This window comes from Sesamum indicum, linkage group LG2, assembly GCF_026168435.1.
Source record: "Sesamum indicum cultivar Baizhima isolate 11 linkage group LG2, ASM2616843v1, whole genome shotgun sequence".
Lineage (NCBI taxonomy): Eukaryota > Viridiplantae > Streptophyta > Magnoliopsida > Lamiales > Pedaliaceae > Sesamum > Sesamum indicum.
This window is the reverse complement of record NC_142658.1, coordinates 23,043,327-23,055,305: the sequence shown is the minus strand read 5'-3', so window position 1 is coordinate 23,055,305 and position 11,979 is coordinate 23,043,327. Positions and strand designations below refer to the sequence as shown.

At 34.9% G+C, this 11,979-nt stretch overlaps 2 protein-coding genes across 4 annotated transcripts; both read right to left on the bottom strand.

The window, feature by feature from the left end:
* Positions 1-3,709: 3,709 nt before the first annotated feature.
* Positions 3,710-5,408, bottom strand: LOC105156705 (REF/SRPP-like protein At1g67360). Of its 2 annotated transcripts, none has more exons than XM_011072922.3 (3): positions 5,253-5,408; positions 4,944-5,174; positions 3,710-4,383 (listed from the first exon to the last, which is right to left on the bottom strand). In XM_011072922.3, exons 1-3 carry the CDS (start codon positions 5,265-5,267, stop codon positions 3,931-3,933), a joined length of 699 nt encoding a protein of 232 aa, XP_011071224.1. In that variant the 5' UTR covers positions 5,268-5,408; the 3' UTR covers positions 3,710-3,930. The 2 variants fall into 2 exon arrangements, with proteins under 2 accessions (XP_011071224.1, XP_011071225.1); XM_011072923.3 differs by having other exon boundaries at positions 4,944-5,162; positions 5,253-5,381.
* Positions 5,409-8,125: 2,717 nt separating this feature from the next.
* Positions 8,126-11,656, bottom strand: LOC105156704 (ELMO/CED-12 family protein). Of its 2 annotated transcripts, none has more exons than XM_011072921.3 (9): positions 11,361-11,656; positions 10,259-10,368; positions 9,936-10,004; positions 9,610-9,725; positions 9,445-9,499; positions 9,039-9,147; positions 8,869-8,916; positions 8,614-8,708; positions 8,126-8,527 (listed from the first exon to the last, which is right to left on the bottom strand). In XM_011072921.3, the coding sequence occupies exons 1-9, from the start codon at positions 11,458-11,460 to the stop codon at positions 8,429-8,431; spliced, it is 801 nt and encodes a 266-aa protein (XP_011071223.1). In that variant the 5' UTR covers positions 11,461-11,656; the 3' UTR covers positions 8,126-8,428. The 2 variants fall into 2 exon arrangements, with proteins under 2 accessions (XP_011071223.1, XP_011071222.1); XM_011072920.3 differs by having other exon boundaries at positions 9,039-9,159; positions 11,361-11,654.
* Positions 11,657-11,979: the final 323 nt, after the last annotated feature.

The following is an 11,979-nucleotide window of genomic DNA, read 5'->3' as shown; positions in this document are numbered from 1 at the left end:
TGAATTGGGGTGGAAGAACATACATACAAACAAACATGTATAATGATGGTGAGTTGTTATTGATTAATGTAAATGAAGGGAAAGGGGGGACCAAATGATAAGGGGATTGTTGATGTTTTGAAAGACAGCATGAAATGTGGGTGAGGGTCAGCTCTGTCTGCCTTGGCAGAGTAGAGTTATTGAATTTCTTTCTTGGAAACAAAGTGAGACAGATTGATTATTAATTGGGAGTGGGGAGTGGAAATTATTAGGTGAAGAGAGGATTAATGTGAAATTCATTCAGAATTATAAGCAACCACATCCACTTTCACCTCGCTTGAAATCTGCCTTAACTTTAGGGTAAAGACTGAAAAGAAGAAAGCTCATTTGAATCTACAATATTTTGTGAAAAAGTAGTGGAATTGGATGAGGGGATGGAGGGGGACAGAGAGGATCCTAGGCTAGAGGTAGGTATGTAGCAAGTAATTCCCAGGCAAGTTACTGTTCCTTTTTTGGGTTAGTCAAAATGTGTGAGGTAGTAAAGAGATTGACCAAAGCACAAAAAAGAATTGATTGGGAAGAGGGTAAAGGAAGGAAGAGTGGAAGTTGTCTCAGACTCAGACCTACTTTATGCCCCCCATTCTCCTAAAGAAACCAACAACGGAAAAGCATCCACTGCACATTAATTGTTATTATCATTATTACAACAACAACATCACCTCCACAAATTCAAACCTAGTAGTCACACAACAAAATATAGCCCTCTGCCCCTCATTGTGGTCGACCCCATACACCTATTTAAACCCCCACATCCCCTTGTTTTGTCGGTTGGAGGTGCAACTAATTTTTGGTTGAGAATGTGAAGGACAGTGAGTGATCCATCCATTCTGGGCGCAACAATGCTTATTTCCCATCTCTTTGAGTTTTTCTTCATTTACGGCAAATAATTCATCACTAATCTGTCCCCTACCCCTCAAATACAATTATCAGTGATGCTTCATCCTAACGCAATGGACCCACCATTAAGGATTTTTGCAAATTTCCTTTGAGATGTGAATTTTTTGGACTGGCGAATGCCTAACTTGCAGAATTCTGCAGGTTGATTACCTTTCTTATATAGCGTTTGGAATTAAGATATAGATTAATTAGGTTGAGAAATGAAAAAGTATGGGGCCATGTATTGTTCAATCAGTTTTGTGGGGGTTAGGCCAATGTTGACGCCTTTGTACCTTAGGTCATTTATTACCTCTGCTGGAAAAACCTCTTCAAATATTTAATGCCCATTCACGTCTCACCATAAATAATTCAGCTACTCTTCTACCTTTCTCTTTCATTTGGATAGTGTGTTTGGCAACTACTTCCCTATGAATTGCAAAATTATATATATGTCTCTGATTGATAGGAGCAGGCAAGCAGGCAGGCAGGCAGCCTTAAATTTGTCAATGAGAAAAAAGTCAACAAGACCAATTTATCCACTAATTATTATTATGTGGTGTCGACAAATCTAATTTCAAGGCGGTAACATATGATATGCCCAAATTTTTCATATGTCAGGTAGGGGCATCAATCCGTGACTTCAACACCTGCATTCCCAGTTCCACCTCTACTCTAATTGGGCCTAAAAGATAAGCCCATTTCATTTATTCTAACAACATAATTGTTGGATGATTTGGGTCTTTAGTAAAGGAGTATGTATGTATGTTAATATCACCTAGAATTTAAGTATAAGAACCTCAAAGTAAAAAGTTGAGTCTAGAAGAAAAGCGAACAAGGATTTTATTATCGATCTAATTTATTACATTGTTTAGTTCGTTATGTTCTGTTAGATTACTCTTTTTTTTTCTTTTTTTCATGTTGATCCTCTTTTTTTATGGTTAAATTGAATTATTATTTGTGATTTTTACAAATGGGGTTCATGATGGAGTTTGGGGAGAATTTGATACTAGAATTGATGGAGGATCCAAGGGAGAGAGACAGGGGATTCAAGAGCATTTGTACGAACTGAAAGACTGGTACAGGAAAGACTAAGGAAATGTGGAGCTTTCCCCTACGTCCATATGGCTTCTGGACCTTTGAGCGCCACAATGCCAGATATTCTGGGATTCTCAGATGACCTCCTCCAGGATCATGCTAATGCTTCTTCCTCCAAATAATCGGTTAGTTTCTCACATTTTCTAATGCTTTCTGTATACAGCTAGATGTGCATCAACATGTGTGTGTCTCAAGTACATCAGTTGATATACTTTGAGAGTTTGTAACTTGTTTAGGAGTAGATGTTGTATAGGCTTTTTAGTTCAATAAAATTCCTTGGGAGAGTGAAAAGTATTTCGGAGGACAAATTTGAGCACTGGAAATCAAAACATTAGGAATTTTTGCTCAGCAGTTGATAACTAAAATAAGCTGTTATTGTGCCTTTGTTGGTGGAATGGTGATGATGACCGAAAAAGTATTTCTGTGATGGGGTATGAACAATCGTCTATACAAACAATATACTACGACTCAGACCTGACTGAACTGGATGGTTGATGGGTTAATTCTGGAACCGGTGACAAGGCTGGTGCAGTCTTACTCCAAACCAACTACTTGACAATCCTATACCAAAAGGATGAAACTCGAAGAATCAGGAGGCTACGGAGAACCACATGCCCCAAGTTTTCAAACTTGAGTTATATATTTATCTTCTTTTGTTCAGCGATGGTGGTGCAACTAGAGCTGGTGAACAGAAGTGGGAGGATCAGATTGTGGTTCTTGGTGGAGTAGCAGAGGCAACGGCCCATGGGGGGGTTTAGGCGTGTGAGCCTGTGGAGGAAGAAAATTAAGAGAATAGAATAGACAGACTCTTACTATTAATGCGTTAGAGGCTTTGGCATATGCATTAATAGGGGTGTAAGTTGGATGATAAAGGGAAAGAAATATAGAAAAGCGGCCAGAGAAAAGAGGGATACCGCATGAAGAGAGATAAACCAAAGGAACTTTACTCCAAAAGTGAATTCACAAAATATGAAATAAGAAGGATAGTAGGAACGATGAAATAAGCAGGGCATCAAAAATAGTTTTCATGTTTGATTCTAGCGTATAAAAAGAAAATGAAGAATGTGGGTGAGGTTTTGTTTTGTCTGTTTCCGCTTGTGAATATTGGTCGTAAGTTTTTTAGTTCGCTTCTGCTGTAATGACACATTGAAAACCAGCTTACACCCTCTGCCCACCAAACTCACCTCTCTCCTTATTTTCCTTCCATTCATTCAAATCACAACCATCAATCAACCAATGGGTACTCCTGCACTCACACTACTCTAACCGGGTTTTGACCTAATGTAAATCATTGGATTTGGGTGGATGTTTTACTATTATTTTTGTACATGTTTTTTATTTACAATTTTTTACAGATTGATGCTTTTATCAAATTTGTTGGAGTTTTCAAAATTTATTTTTATAGTGACAACTCTAAATTAACTTTTTGCTAGAATTATTTTGAATGTAATGTGATAATTTGTAAAATAAAAGATTCACAAGAAATTTAAATTAGTAAAAACTCAACTAACGTATAAAATAGATAAAAGTCGTATGAACTACAATCATCGGAAAATCGCCAAATCGAAATTGAATGCAAATCCCAAAGTAGCTAAAGTTAATATTTATTTTCCAAACGCAATTCTTTTTTTATTGGTTCTGAGCTTCGTGCCTATCTTAAACATATTCTGATTAGTTCATTTATGGGCCAAATGACTGATTAGAACAAGAAAATAGACGTCCTCCAACTGTAAAATACTGAACCATCAACTGACACCATAGGGATGTACATAAAGCATGGAAGCATGCATCACACTACACGCCTGTTCGAGATTCATTTACAAGTAGCATACAACACCCATATCTCCAGAGAGGCCTACTTCACCTCAGCACACACCTTATCTTCACACCAAAGCACACTACACAGCAAAGGACACTGTCCTACTCCTTGTTTGATTCACTCTCACTGGAGCTGCCTGTATCTGCCTTCTTACCGGCAGCTGCCTCCACCTGCTTATATGCCTTGGCCATTTCTTCCACTGGAATCAATGGAACATAGTTGAAGAAACTATAACCTTTCGAACTCATGTCTTTAACCAACTTATTGTATTTGTCTGACCAGTAAGCAGCGGTGGGAACAGCCATCTGAAACACTCCATGCAAAGCAGGATACTGATTAGCTTTGTACCACAAAAAAGCCAGTTTGTCCACAGAAAAATGCTTGGAGATTTCAACAGCATGAGAAATGGCAGCAAGTGGACCATCAACTTTAGCTTCCTCTGCCAAGTCTTGTAATACCTTTGATGCTTTCATCACTATTGAGTGTGCCTTGGATGCTGCATTCTTCGCTGCCGGTGGAGCCCGCTCATCGAATTTGTAGGTTGCCTCATCCACCTACAATAAGAAAACAATTTCAAATAAGACCCAACGTGAACATCAGCAGAGTGATCAAGACGGATACAAAAAATCAGCAAGTATTAGTGCCAAAAATTAAATCAATTGTTTCTAATCAGACGCACAGAAAAATTGATAATTCCTTCACAACTCAAGGCCGCCACCACAAGTTGGAGCAGCATAATATCATTACACCGTTAACAGAAGGCCTAGATTGGATCAATGACCACAAAAGTAAAAAAGAAAAAAAGACCTATAACGGATCTAAACCAAAGACCAAACATACCACTGGCAGTAGAGCATAAAATGTAGCAGAGGAACTAAAACATGCAACATACTGCATGAATATTTTCGCTATAAAATCATTCACCCCCTAAAAGATCCAGTTAATTGAGAAACTCTAACTCATGACTAAGAACCAGAAGCCCGATCAACAAGATATGGATCTTGGAGATATCCTAAAGACGGCAGTAGCAAGGTATAAAAAAAATGCATTAATAAGTTGAAATTGCTAGAACAGCTACCACGAAACTGTGGAGGTAAAAAAGAAGTAAATTTACCTTCTTGTCAAGAAAAACAAGGATATCAGTAGGAATGCCTTTGAATCTCTCATAAACAGGGCTTACAACGGTCGTAACGGCGTCTTCGACCTTTTCAACAGTGGATTTGAGGGGACCGGAATTCTGCTTGGCATAGATGTAGAGATTCGACACTAAGACGGCAGCGTTTATCGCCAGAATCCTCACAAAGCCTAGGTGCTCCAATTGCATCTCACTACCCTGCACCTCAACCTAAATCAGAAGAAAAACAAAAATTAAACATCAACACGAAAAGATAATTAAGTGAACAAATAAACTCAAGTAAGTTACCTGTGATGTTGCCATTTCTGGTGTTGAGGATTTTTACTTTTTCTGATTTTTGTTTGAGCACTTCAATTCTTCTGGGTTTATTCTCTTTCTGGCGTTACAATCTAAGAATAGGAGAAGGAATTTATAATGGAGCTGAGGAGTCTGAGCTCCAGGGGTAATTTGGGATATTCATGTCGATGACAATGGATATGAAGACACGTGTCGCGACTTGGAAATCTTCGCTACGAATCATGGAGAACGTTTAAAGAGACACAATTGCGATTTGCGAGGGGACAGTAGAAACTTCAGGAAGCGATAGCTCAGTTTTAAAGTTTTCTTGGAACTTTCTCCAACTTCAATACACAATAATCACTAGCCTTGAATTTGAATCCTAATACAGGCAGCACTGAAATTTGAATCCTATTTTTTTTTTTTAAAAAAAAAAAAAAAAAAACCTCTACATAACCGAAATTCCAAATCCCATTTCCAATTCTGACACAATGTTAAAAAAAAAAACATGCTACAGAACTAGGATTTCAAATCCTAGTTTTGATATGGGATTTGAAATCCCATTGTGTACAAAAAATTGATCATAATTATATTATGTAATTTTACTTAAAATAATTATATCAACTAATAATAAAAAATTGACAAAAATAATATTACAATTTTATTAATGTCGTGTACATTAAGATCGGCAATAATCATATTCTGTGACTTTACTTGAAATAATTATGCAGCTAATATTTTATACACAATATTAATAAAAATATTAAATTAAGATTAATTTTTTAATTAAAAAATATATTCTAATTATAATTAATTTTTTAAAAAAATAGGTTGGCGCTGCTGCTTCGAGTAAGTCATGTAATATGATTGTTGCCATTTTTTTTGGTACAAAATATTAATAAACACGCAATATTATTTTGTCAATTATAAAAACGGTATGTTTATTAATATTCATTGACAAAAAATTGGCAATAATTATATTACGTGGCTTATTGGAAGCAACCACACCAACCCGTTTTTCAAAAAATAATTATTATTAAAAGATATTTTTAATTAAAAAATTAATTTTAGTTTAATATTTTTATTAATATCGAGTACAAAATATTACCTCGTGTAGTTATTTCGAGTCACACAATATAATTATTGTTAATTTTTATGCACAATATATATAAATAAACACAAATTTTGTCAATTTTTTGTACACAATATTAATAAAAAATATTAAATTAAAATTATTTTTTATAAAAATATATTCTAATAATAATTATTTTAAAAATGCTTGGTGCAAATAAAGTCACACAATATGGTTGTTGTCAAATTTTTATTATTAGTTGATATAATTATTTTAAGTAAAATTACATAATATAATTATAATCAACTTTGTACATAATGGAATTTCAAATCTGAGATCTATTGCAGTTGGCCAATTTTGAAATCCCATTTCAAAACCGAGTCCCAGTTTTGTCGCATTTTTGTTTTCTCTTACATTTTGCCAGAACCGGGATTTCGAATCCCAGTTCTGCCTATATCTAATAGTACCATTTTCATAATTCTTCTTTTTTTCTGTGCATTTAAAAAATAATTTCCCCCTTGTTTCCTCTGAAAAACTTAATTAATTAATCACTCTCCTTGGTGGTTAAACTTTTTTAAAATATTTATTAAATTGTGCATAAAAAATTAAATATATTCCGACTATTTTAATTCAGTTATTGAATCATTAATAGGGGTGGCAATGAGGTGGATTTGGAATCCACTTGTCTCGCCCCGATACAAAATCCATTAGGCGAGTCTAACTCAATAAACCCAATTATTTTTATTTTTTTTATTTGTTCTCAAATATATATATATATATAAATTTATCATATCAGTTACAAATAATATTATTCACGGCCTAACTCAAATATTCAAGTCCAAAAAATATATTCTAAGTGTAAATGAAAATATTTATAACAAAACAATTCAAACAATTTATAGCAATTAGGCATTACTAATAACTTCTTTATTTTTCTTCTCGTTAAAACAAAGAAACAAAAAAAAAAATAAAATCTTCAACAAGAAAAGTAAAATGAAAGAAGAGGGAGGACATGATTAAATATATAAGATGTTTGTAAAAAGAATGAGGAGAAAACTAATCTGGTATCATCTTTTCAGATAAATTTAATTTTATCAATATAAAAACACATCATGATAATTTTTAACCCCTCAGAAAATATACACATAGAGTATTTAGATAGAAATATAGATTAAATAAAGACAAGATTGAACTTGTTCCTACCCATACATTCTCCAATCCAAGAATGCATACGCACACATAGACCCACCTACCTAATAGGATTGGAAAGATATAAAGAGTTTGGACATGAAAAGTGAATTCAGGTCCTTAAACGAGGAAAGCTTGAAAAGGGGGTTTCCAAAGGTTTACGTTTTTTATTATTTGCTTACTATTGCCTGCAGGTCTAAAACACAAAGGATGAGATACGGGAGATATAATTCTGAATTTTCTTAAAAAGACAAACCTGGTTACTTAAACTGCACCAACAGTTAAGTCACAAAAATGAAGCGCTTCATGAACTTGACATTAAACCATAGGTGCTCAATTCTTTGCTATAAAAGAAGAAGAATTTCAGGCGTATGGCGTTTCATGTGGTGCAGGGTTACCTGTAACTCTGGCAGCATAAGATATCAGGCGTATGGCGTTTCATGTGGTGCAGGGTTACCTGTAACTCTGGCAGCATAAGATATTAGCAAGTAATGAAGTGATTGTTTCTTTAAGAGTGAAAACATATCACAAGATGTCTTATAGCTTGTAACAAATTAGAGATCGACTTACCAAGATATATTAGTTATCAGTTGAGGTAACAAAATATTTAAACAATAATAAATAATTCGCCCGATCCACAACCAAGTTTATTTAGGTTGTTCGATTAAATAATTCAAATTCAAAGCTTATCTTGTACATAGAGGATGCGTTATTGTGCTCCCAGGGGCATTTTACAGCACGAAACAAAAGGAATGGTGTAAATCAGCACTGTGAGTTGGCTCCAGACTGAAAAGTGACTAGTGTTGATGCTACATTTAACAAAAGATGAATAAGGAAAATATAAAGCTCAGCCAAGCTGCAAGAACCTAAATATATTAAGTACTCCAAGTAGTATGCTTCTATTAGCAGTGTTAATGGTCAAGTATCATTAATACAAAAGGCTGTAAGAAGGCATGTCCTCAATCCGTAACACATCTTCCATTAGAAGTTCCTTCTCCAGTTGAGACCGTGTAGACTTCAAAATATCCTGTTAATTAGACAGTTGCATGTGAATCAAGTTCATATTTTCAATTCAACAAGTAAATAAGTGAACTAACCAAAAAGGTTGCTTACATTGAACTCCATGTATGTCGCATTTTTCTCCAGCCAAAGCTTGTCCATTATCATGAAAGCCACGCAGTAAAGAAGGTCGAAAGCCCATTCATTCTCTGCAAAGACATCTTCAACTTTCAGAAATATTTATCCCCCATCAGTGGACCAAAATTTCATATTAAAACTTTCTGATCATATGGCAAAAGGTTTCACATTAAGAAAAAGTGGAGAAAGATCATATGACATTGAGTTAGTCTTTCGATGTGATTGGTTCACCTGACAACATTTGCAGAAAAACTGCTCTTATAAATGTTCTGGGTTTTGCTGCATATAGTTGAGCTCACATTAGCGAGTAGCCTAGAGAGTAAATACATTCAACTGAAAATCCAGTTTCAGATAGGTCAAAATAAGAAACAAAATGGAAAGATGGTATATTGGTCCCTTACTGGCATCTAGATCAAGCATTTGCATGATCATAAATGTAATATTTACACCAGCAACAGCAAATGGATATTCCCAAATTGCCCTTTTGCCTTCTTGCTTCCTCAAGAGGCCCTGAAAAGATAACTGCACCATAAAAATGAAACTCTCATGGAATTTTCTTGAAAAGCCGATGAAATTAAGTAAGAATATTTGAAAGCAGTAAGCAAAATATATCTAATTTTTCAGCACAAACAAGACCATCTCTAAAAGTTACTAGAGATGGCAACTTCAACAAGCTATATCTGAAGCCAATTTAAAAGACACTATCACTTCAAAGAAGACGGTAAAGGAGTTTTAAGGGATGGAAGGATATATTCTACGTGCACATCATATGGACAAAAAGAATTTACAAAGAAAATAGAGTATTACCGAAAATGTCTTGGCGAAAAAAAGCAAGTTCTCCAAAGAAATGAAACCTGCTCCTCTGCTTATCAGGAAACATCACCGATAAAAATGAAAAGGAGCATAAGAGAAGGTGCTACATGAGCTGCAAATCAACATAGGGTACTATAGACCTCAATGAAGAACAGTAACCTGAAGTCTGTGGAGGGATCTTTTCCCTGCCATCCCATTTGTTTCCACTGATCAGATACCAAACATTGTAGCTCCTGGTCGGGATATGTGGCATACCATAAGGCCCTCAAAGCTTCCTGTATTTAACTATTTTGAGTACAATAGATGAACGAGACCTTCTAGAATAATCAAGTCCTCAGGGAAGAGCGAAAACAAATGGAATATAAAAAATAATGTTCTTTTTCTCCCGTGGCTTCTGCTTCAAGCCAGTTACAACTTAGAAGCAGAAAATTGCACTGGTGATAAGTGTGGGAATGAGAGGCAACAATTCCATAATGCTATCTCACCTGATGCTCTGGTCTGGATGCATCAAATTGAACTTTAGTCCGGTGTCTTAACCTTTTTAGCCTCTCCTCCTGTCCATTTAAAGGGAATGAACGTATATAATCATCTTAACATAATAAAACCAGTATATTAAAGGAACAGTTATATGCATCAGTAACTTAATGTTATGATCAGACCTAACAGCATTTAACTGTCATAATCATTGGGTGCAAAAAGTTGATCGAGAATAAGTTTCAAAATTTACAGTTGTGAATGGTTGAAAGGAGTACCAAGTGAAATTACCACTAACCATGACAATATCAATAATACTGAGTAATGAACTTGCCTGTAGGGGTGTCAAATTAACGCAAACCCGTGCATGGCTTCCCTTTCCCTTAAAGCAAACGCAAGTGAGGGCTTTCCCCCTCCATACTGGTGTGCCACAAGTTGAATCATCTGCAGCCAAAGCAATACGCTTTAGCCTTAATCAAGAATGCCAATAATGATGATGCACTTTTATACTTTTTGGTTTGGCAGTTGTATTTCTTCAGTTGATAATGACCTGAATGGATCTCCACTTATGCAAAGTAGTTGATGAAATTAAGAAGTATTTGAATTTTAACGGCTCAATCCAATTCCTAATACATGAAAAGAATTGTAACATGACAGCAGAAGTCCAATCAAACAATAACATATCTTCACTGGAAGCACTAACAGTTGTGCCTTGCTCATAAAGAAAGATCTACAATTTGCGAGAGTTTTATTAGACTTCTGTGATTTAAAAGCACTAATGGTAGGAATCCAAGCCAAACTTCTACATAATTCAAAGCCTAAGTCAACTTTTATACAAAGGAAAAACACAAACTTAAAAAGTTTATTGCAATTTTATGGGTATTTAGGATCCGAAGGCAGACAAACTCTACACAGACGCAATCCAATCATAAGTTGCTTATATGGACAAAAATCTAAATAATATGAAATGCAAAAATAAAAGAACAACAAACAGACGAACAAATTATTTGCTCAATTTCCAGAAAAACAATAATAACATTAATGCTTTAGTTATCGGACACAAAAATGAAGCCTTAAACTAATATTCTGGAAAGACAGGAATACCGGAAAAACAAGTAAAACCGCGATCCAATGATCCAAACAACAAAAGAATAATAAGAAGAATAACAATCAAATTTTTGTATCTGTATTTCCTTTTTTTCCATTTACCGAAATTTAGCTTTACCTAAAAGAAAAAAAAACAATCAAAATTATTTCCAGAACTAAAAAACTTCAAATGCCTAAAAAGGAAACAAGGAAACACAGATCGCGTTCCTAACCACAAACAATCACATATATACAAATAAATGCATATACTTCATTACCAATACAAACAATCACATATATACAATAAATGCATATACTTGATTACCAATAAAACTGACAAAATAGAATACCTGAAAGCGAAGAGTGAGAATGATTGCATTTGGAGAAGGACGATAAATGAGAAATTGAAGGAACCGCAACACATCCGCCTTGGATTCTCTCCGGACTCATTTCAACAACGAAAATATCCAACCGCTCTTTCCTCTCTCCAGTTACTTATAATACAATGCGTTCTGTTAGGGAGAGGATTGGTCTGTCGTTTTGTTGCTGCGTTTGTTCTTCGTAGTCTCAGACTGACGAAACTAAACTAGGCCAGTGGAGTGGAGTGGAGTGGAGGGAGTGGAGTATATGCTGATAGAGTTTCGCCGAGGAATTAATTTCTTTTTTATCTGGAATCTTTTGGAGGACGGAAATGCCCTGCGCCGTTTACTCGATTGACTAATGTGTCCTGCTAACTTTTAGCACTTCACTAAATTGCTTTGTTGTTGAGATTATTAATAAGTGGGATGTGATTTGCTTTCCCAAATACGGACTTCTTTCTTTATGATCCCAAAGTTGATTGATTCTGCTATTAAATTTTCTAAAATTGTACAACTACCATGTATATGAATAGTAGTTCACCTTAATTATTGAAAGAGTAAATTAAAACGATTTCTCTTAATATTTGATATAATTATAAATAATTTTTAT

Coding starts and splice junctions, on each gene's coding strand:
- LOC105156705 (XM_011072922.3), bottom strand. Junction 4,384..4,943: donor TTGTTTTTCTTGACAAGAAG/GTAAATTTACTT, acceptor TTCTTATTGTAG/GTGGATGAGGCAACCTACAA.
- LOC105156704 (XM_011072920.3), bottom strand. CDS start 11,460: ATGAGTCCGGAGAGAATCCAAGGCGGATGTGTTGCGGTTCCTTCAATT. Junction 9,500..9,609: donor GATCCCTCCACAGACTTCAG/GTTACTGTTCTT, acceptor CCTGATAAGCAG/AGGAGCAGGTTTCATTTCTT. Junction 8,709..8,868: donor TTTTCTGCAAATGTTGTCAG/GTGAACCAATCA, acceptor ATGTCTTTGCAG/AGAATGAATGGGCTTTCGAC.